The sequence below is a fragment of the Aegilops tauschii genome, chromosome 2, assembly GCF_002575655.3.
Source record: "Aegilops tauschii subsp. strangulata cultivar AL8/78 chromosome 2, Aet v6.0, whole genome shotgun sequence".
In the NCBI taxonomy this organism is placed as follows: domain Eukaryota; kingdom Viridiplantae; phylum Streptophyta; class Magnoliopsida; order Poales; family Poaceae; genus Aegilops; species Aegilops tauschii.
This window is the reverse complement of record NC_053036.3, coordinates 524181587-524189604: the sequence shown is the minus strand read 5'-3', so window position 1 is coordinate 524189604 and position 8018 is coordinate 524181587. Positions and strand designations below refer to the sequence as shown.

General features: G+C 56.6%; 1 protein-coding gene across 1 annotated transcript; it reads right to left on the bottom strand.

Moving 5' to 3' along the window:
• Nucleotides 1-939: 939 nt before the first annotated feature.
• Nucleotides 940-4710, bottom strand: LOC120973667 (uncharacterized). Its single transcript, XM_040399587.3, has 3 exons — nt 2653-4710; nt 2169-2498; nt 940-2082 (listed from the first exon to the last, which is right to left on the bottom strand). Exons 2-3 carry the CDS (start codon nt 2482-2484, stop codon nt 1631-1633), a joined length of 768 nt encoding a protein of 255 aa, XP_040255521.1. The 5' UTR covers nt 2485-2498; nt 2653-4710; the 3' UTR covers nt 940-1630.
• Nucleotides 4711-8018: the final 3308 nt, after the last annotated feature.

Below are 8018 nucleotides of genomic sequence, written 5' to 3'. Positions count from 1 at the left end.
GTCGTCGGAGGCAGATCGCCGACGACAGGTGGGATAGGCCGGCGAGGCCTTTTGGCAAGATCGAGACCTCGCGCCCTCGGAACGGCGAAGCCCCGCGGGATCCGCCACAGTAATTAATTGCGTTGATTCCTCCGCAGCGACGGCCGTCGCTACCGCCTCCGCCTAGCCTACCGGAGTTGCACCGGTCCACGTCGACCATGGCGTCATGCTGTGGACAGTGGTTTGTTCTCTGGCGCAGGCGCAGCGAATCCGGCGGTCCCGGCGAATCCGGTCGTTGTCTGTCCTCAGGGCAAGTTTCAATTCATGGGCCAATGGCGCGAATTTTATCTCCGATTTCCTGTCGGCCCGGCTAAAAGTTGATCCGCTGCTCACCGATTCGTGCTTCGGCTGGTGGATTTGTGGCCGCCTGGTGGGTTTTGTCTCTTGCGGCACTAGGCCTCCGCGGCTCCACATGATCGCTACGGAGGCCGGACGTACGCCATGGGGCTACTCTTCCCTTGGAAAGGAAAGGAGGGGCGTCATCGACCTGTATCTGCCTTGATCTTTTTTCCTCCTGATGAAACGTCACCTTTCAGATTCACTGCTGTGCCTCGGCGGGGTTCACTGAATTTGTCTTTGTAGCCGGAACATGCTTCAGCTAATTAAGCACAGTTGAGCAAGGCCTTTTTTCCATCACATGCTTTAGTAGTTTATTTAGTATTTGTTCGTTTTTAGCTGCCTCGCTTCAGTGTTCGCACCACCTTGGCAATGCACCTTCATAGCTTCATATGCTCAAATCCATGTCAATCGCCCTTTTCTTTTCTTTTTTGCAGGTGATGTCAATATAGCACTAGACAGAATTTGCTACCCGGTTATTGATCAGACCTGGTGCACTTGCTCTTCTTATCTTATGATTATATATATATAGTCACCTTGTAGCCGCCGCCGCCGCCACCCCCTCCACCTTCGTCCCCCGCCGCCGCCTGAGGAAGTCACCGGGCTAAGCCTGCGCGGCAGACGGCGGCGGCGGGCCTTCATCTCGGGCGCGGCGGGTGGCGGCGCGGGCCTTTCATCCCCACGCGACGGGATCTCAGACTGCTGCAGATCGGCGGCCCTAGACGTCGAGGTGCACGTGGCGGACATGGACGCCGCGTCAGCGGCCCCGGTCTTCTTTGGTGACCTTGGCGACCGTTGTGGCCGCGAGGGTGGCACGGCGCTTGGTTTGGGGGACTCGGCGCGGCTAAGCCCCTCATCTCCGCATGGTGCGGGTGGTGATGGTGGTGTCCGCTCAGATCTCTGGCCTGCTGTTGGGAGCCAGCGGGCGATAGCGTGGGGGCCGTCGTTCTGCCTAATAAAGGCGGCGGACGTAGGGTTCCTCTCGCGCCAAGACGAAGATCTGCTTCATGCGTGTCCTCCTTGATCTGGCCGGAGTGTCATGTTCTGGAAGGCTCCGACGGCGAACTCCCTTGGGCGCCTCATACCTGGAGATTGCTAGATCGGAAGGGATTCGTTCATGCGTGCCCATGTTTTTTCCGACCGTTTGGTTTCTGAAGGGAGCGGCGCGAAGTTCTGCTATTTGTTGCCATCATGGGACATGTCTTTTTCGTTCCATGGTGAAGTCAGAGGCAGAGAATGTCATGGAAGCTTTGATCTAAGGACTGGTATTGGTGGTTGGAGCCTTTGCGGTGATGAGGAATTTGCTTGGTGTTTCCGGACTTGTCGGGAGGATGGCCCCCGAGCAGGCAGATGGTCCAGGTCCATGCCCGGGTACCAAGACATGATGAACCTCAGCGCCAAGTTTGTGCCCGCGCGAGCCGCAGAAAGTCATGGAGTCGTTGCACGTCGGCCTCCAGCCAACGAGCCAGCCACGTGACGCTGTTGGCGCCACCGCCTCCGGGCAAAGGGCGTGCGTCATGCCCAACCCGGCCGAGAACAGCCTCTTCATCTGCTTGTCGATCTCGTTCAGGCGGGCCTCGGCAGCAAGGATGATCTCCGTAAAGGACCAAGTGGCGAACCGGTCGAAATCGACGCCCGCGTCCTCCTGGGCGATCCGGTGGAGGCGCACCATCTTCCCCGCCGTCTCCTGTGTCTTCGGAGAAGATCCTTGCAAAAGTGAAGAAATAAGTCAATTAGCAAGGCAAAGGGTCTGCCAGCTCGCAAGCCGGCGGGTCAATCGAAGAAACACTCACGAGTGAGAAGCTCGTCGAGATGTTGCGCTTCGCACATCATCCCGTTCTCCTGCACGGCCCATGCGCGGTTACGGGCCTCGAGCTCCTTCTCAAACCCGGCGCCCTTCTCGACGGCCACCTTCAGCTCGGCGTCCTTCGTGGCGGCCGCCTTCCCATGATCATCTGCCAGCTGGACCAACTCCGCCTGGTGGGCCTCCGACGCCTTGACGGCCTCCGCATTCGGCCGCTCCACCTCGGCCCGAAGCTGGTTGTTGTTAGCGGTGGCTTGGTCGCGCTGCTGGTCGGCTTCGGCCAGCCAGGTTCGTAGATCCGGCATCTCGGCCACGGCGGCTACGCGGCGGAACCACAAGTGAGAAGCCCGAAAGAAGAAAAAGACAACAACGCCTTAAGATTCGACCCGGCTGCTCCATAGTCGGCCCGAGTCTCGGGGGCTACACCCAGTGGGTGCGCTGACGCGTCCCCACTGGAAGCACGCGAGCCATACCTTGGGCTTGGCGAAGTGCCTCCTCCTTGGCGGCAAGCTGCGCCGTGGCGGTCCGGTATTTCTCCAGAAGCCGGTTGTGCGCGCAACCCGCATACCATCCACATGCTACGGAGGAACAAGTATCAGCAGAAAGCACAAGCGCATATAAGACATGACCCGGCTGCTCTGCAGCCTGCCCGGGCCTTGGGGGCTACACCCAGGGGTGCATTGGCGCACCCCCACTGATCGGCCGCAAAACAAGCCAAAGGAAAGACTTTAACGCAACGGTGCGCTCCAGGTCCCGCGTCCACTCCATCTTGCTTTGGACAAAGGCCTGCAGACGGCTCTCGCGCACCGAGAGCTTCTGGCGCACAGCGTCTGTGGCTGCATCCTCCTGGGCGCACGGCCCAACCACGACTTCGCCGGCGCCCGCCCAAGGTTGCTGCGACCCGGTGGCAAGGCCACTTCCCGATGATCACTCCATGTTCACGGTGGCCTCTGGCGGCACGACCACGACGGAGCTGCTACCTCCTTTCGGCTCCTCCACGGCCATCATCGATCCCGGCGTGCTGGCCGGCGTCGCCTACACCACATCGGTCGAGGGGCATCCTCCCCGCGACCTCCTCCCCAGGCCTCGTTCCCACTTGTCGGGTCGTTCCGGGGCGGCGTGTCCACGACGATCTCCTCGACGTTTTCTGAATCACCGTCGACCGGCTCCGCCTACCCCTCCAGGTCGTGCCCCTCGTCTGTCTGCAACTCCACAATCGTAGTGGCCGTTGCCGAGCCCTCCGCCCACTCCGGCCAGGCAAGGTCCACAGCGGTCCTCCCTCTCGCCTCGGCGGCCCTTGCCCACGCCTAGGCCGAGGCCTCCCTCGCCGCCCTCTCGGCTGCCGCCAAGTCCTCCTCGGCCGCCACCATGTCCCTCCAGGCGAGCTGCTCCATGTCGGCTGGGTCCAGGCCGAGGTCCACCCAGGGCGGTTCTTGCCCACGCTCGAGGGCGCTGCTCCGGGTCTTCCTGAAAATGACCTCGTTCCCGGACGCAGCCGCTGTCGCCGCCAGCGCCAGCTCGAGGGTTGACCTGCGCATGGTGAAGACAACATGAGAGAGATATAGCCAAACGGCGAACGGAGACCAGCAAGTACACTTACCCGATGGCGTTGGGGGTGGCCCATCTTGGTGCCACGGCTGGGGCGGCCCGGCGCGCCTTCTTGGCGGCGCCTTGATCCGAGCCGGCTGCGCCTCCGCCACGCGCTTCGCGGTTGGCCGTGTCGCCACCGACTCTTTCCCGTGAGGCCGGCTCGCGGGACGGCCCAGTCCCAGCCGTCTTCTTCAATCGCCTTGGCCGGTCGATGCTGACATCTACTCCCGGCGGCGGCGCTGCACCGCCACCTCCCGTCAGACCCTCGTCGTCGTCAGTCCAGTCGCATAGAAGACCTGGATGCGGAACTTACCCGCATGGTGTGCCGCGTCGGCATCAGCGCCAGCCGGCTGTGTTTCAGCCCCCCCCCCCCCCCACACACACACGTTCTCGGCGACGGACTCGCCCTCGTCCGAGTCGGGGTGCTCGTTCGCCAAGACATGCGTCCTCGGTCCATCACGGAATTGTTAGGCCGCGAGCAGTCACGGCTCTCCTATCGCGTCAGGAAGGAAGAAAAGCTCAGACATTGCAAAAAATGGGGACCAGGGACTCACCGCTGGCGCCGGATGTTGCTGACCATAGGGCGCCTGTAACGCCCCAAGACCGACGCTCCAGACGCCTTCCTTGCTTTTCGTTATCGTCGCGTGTATTTATTTGTTTGTTGCATTCATCATCGCATCATACGCATTGCATCCGCTGTTTTCTTAAACTCGTGGTCCGGTCGTAGTTGCCGCTTCTTCATCGCCTCTGTTGACCTTTCTCAGTCCGACCATTCTTTTGTTGCCCGATCGTTTGACCCTCTCTACACAATACTCAAACCCCTCACGCGTGTCCGAAAGCTGTCCGAACCCGACTCAGGCTGGCGTTACCGATGGGTCCGGATCGTCCCCAAACATCTATAAAATATCTCTGTTTTCTTATTTGGACTCCCTAACCCATGTATTTCGAACCGCCCGATCACGATCGGAGGATCCAAATCGTCCCCTTTTCGTATATATATAGACCCCTAGTCCATTTTGGACAAACCCTAAAAACTAGGTCATTTGTCCCCCCTAGCCGCCGCCGCCGCAGCCTCCTCCCTCCTCAGATCAGCCGCCGCCACCCATCAGATCCATGCATCCGCAGCGCCACCCACCTCCCTCGTTTTCTTCACTGGACCAATCCCGCAGCCTCCTCTCGATTCACCAGTCAGCCACCACCATAATCTTCAAATCCATCGATCCACCCAACCACGCGTCTTGCTCCTCCTGTGCACCCCGCCTTCGCCCACCGTGCCTCGTCGGATCGGCCTCGCCGGAGACCAGCGCCGCTCCACCCCGTCTCCAACTCCGGTCACAGTTCCGCCCCGCTCGCTGCTTCTCCTTCCCGTCTTCTTCTCCCATTCCCTCGGATCCCGCTCTTACCTGCTCTCTCTTCTCCAGGAAACCAGCAGGAGCATCGTCCTCTCGTCGCCCCTGCCTTCCCCTCGTCTCCCCGTGCAGACCACCCAAGGCTACCCATGGAACTCTGCCGCTGGGCCTCCTCCTCGCCTCGCCACTTCGGCGGCCAGCAAGCCGGCCACGCGCCCCGCCATCAGGCCCGGATTCCTCGCCGTCGGCCGCCCGCGACCTCCTCCTCCCGAATCTGCTCTGCCTCGTCAGCTGCACCAAGTCCCTCTGCTTCCCTGCTCCAGTTCGAGCGTCAAGCACCGCTGCCTCCCCTGCCGACTTGAACCCCGCCGGATCCGATGGCTCGTAGCACCGCCGCCGCTGCCGCCAAGTACCTCGCCGGAGAATGACGTCGCGTGCCTGGATCCGCGCCCCTCCGTCCCCTGCGCCTCCATCTCTTCCTCGCCGCCGAACTCCTACTTCAAGCCGCGCCGGAGCCCCACTCGTTCTGCTCAGGAATGAGCACACCCCAGCGCCTCTGCTTCGAAGGGCCGACGCCTCCAGCGCCCGCGTTGATCGAGCACAGCCCAGTTCGCCTCTGCTTCCAGACGGGCCTCAGCCCATGGGTGAGCAGCCCTCTAGCCCCTCTGCTCTGTTGGGCTAGCCAGTTTCGGCCCGCTTATCTTTTTTTCAGCGTCTGTGAATTTAGCTAATTATCCAGAGTTGGCAGTTTTGCAGAAAAACCCTCATGATCATGCATTTAATAACTCCAGAACTGTGCATCATATGTAAATAATTTATACATGTAAATGCTTATAATTTTGATCTAGTTTCATAATATGCCACTTTCATCCATGTTAAAAAAATTTTAAATGTGTTGTTTGATTTAATTTGCTTAAATGCCATGTTAAAATGATTTAATTCATAACTAAATAACCGTAGCTCCAAATTTAATAAACTATATATGTAACTTGCTTGGAAAAATGTCTAGTTTAACATGGTGGCATTACTTTGCATGTTTAAAAACTCTAAACCGGACATGCATCATACTTGTTTGTGCACCGTGCCATGTTGATGTGATGGTTGTTTACCATGTTGTTTGCTTCTTTCCGGTTTGCTTCTCTGGTTAGCTCCGGTTTCGTTTCGGAGTTGTGAGGATTCGTTCGACTACGCCCGTTCGTCTTCTTCTTGGACTCGTTCTTCTTCCTTGCGGGATCTCAGGCAAGATGACCATACCCTCGAAATCACTTCTATCTTTGCTTGCTAGTTGTTCGCTCTATTGCTATGCCGCGCTACCTACCACTTGCTATATCATGCCTCCCATATTGCCATGTCAAGTCTCTAACCCACCTTTCCTAGCAAACCGTTGTTTGGCTTTGTTACTGCTTTTGCTCAGCCCCTCTTAAAGCGTTGCTAGTTGCAGGTGAAGCTGAAGTTTGTTTCATGTTGGAACATGGATATGTTGGGATATCACAATATCTCTTATTGTAATTAATGCATCTATATACTTGGTAAAGGGTGGAAGGCTCGGCCTTATGCCTGGTGTTTTGTTCCACTCTTGCAGCCCTAGTTTTCGTCATATCGGTATTATGTTCCCGGATTTTGCGTTCCTAACGCGGTTGGGTGTTATGGGAAACCCTTGACAGTTCGCTTTGAATAAAACTCCTCCAGCAAGGCCCAACCTTGGTTTTACATTGGCCTAACAACTTATTACCCCTTCCCTTGGGTCAGCCAACCCGAGGGTCATCTTTATTTAGCCCCCCCGGGCCAATGCTTCTCTAAGTGTTGGTCGGAACTAGAGCCACTTGCAGCGCCCCCTCGGGGAAACTTGAGGTCTGGTTTTAGTTGTACGTAGTGCTCATCCGGTGTTGCCCTGAGAACGAGATATGTGCAGCTCCTATCGGGATTGTCGGCACATCGGGCGGCTTTGCTGGACTTGTTTTAGCATTGTCGAAATGTCTTGTAACCGGGATTCCGAGACTGATCGGGTCTTCCCGGGAGAAGGAATATCCTTCGTTGATCGTGAGAGCTTATCATGGGCTAAGTTGGGACACCCCTGCAGGGTATAAACTTTTGAGAGCCGTGCCCGCGGTTATGTGGCAGATGGGAATTTGTTAATGTCCGATTGCAGATAACTTGACAATTAACTTAATTAAAATGCATCAACCGCGTGTGTAGCTGCACCTAGTCCCTCTACTTCCCTGCTCCAGTTCGAGCGTCAAGCGTCGCTGCCACCCCTGCCGACTTGAACCCCGCCGGATCCGATGGCTCATAGCACCGCCGCCGCTGCCGCCAAGTACCTCGCCGGAGTTGGTTCAACCTTTCTAATTTTCATTCCGGAGTGCTTCAACAATTCATGGTGGTGTTTCTTGTCGTCATTCTCGGATTTTGAAGACCGAAGAAGAGTTTCTCTTCAATCTTACCCGTTCTTCCAAATATGCGAAGTTCAAGCTTGATGCCATCCTCTCATAATTGTTTTCGATTGTGAGAATTCTTTTCATACCCATCCGGAGCATTTCATGAGTTGTTTCCATTTTTTCCTTCGAAGGCCATCATTTCATAATTCCTCATTCTCAGCTTTCAGCTCCCGTTCTCCAAATCTTACCGGTGCATCATTCAAGTATTCTCTAATCAGCTCGTGATCTCTTCGTTCTCACATATTTAAATTCTGTCAAGTATCTTTATTCGTTTTCTAATTCTTCCCGATGAATTGCGCCTTTGCTAATTTCATTTCCAATTCTTACGGTGGTTCGTTCAAGAGTTCTCTTCCTTGGTTATCATATCAATTCATTCGTTCGTTCCAAATCCTGCCGGCGGATCGTTGAAGACTTTTCTCAAGTTTGCGCTATATCTATCTTAATCCCTTCTACGAGAATAAGTAG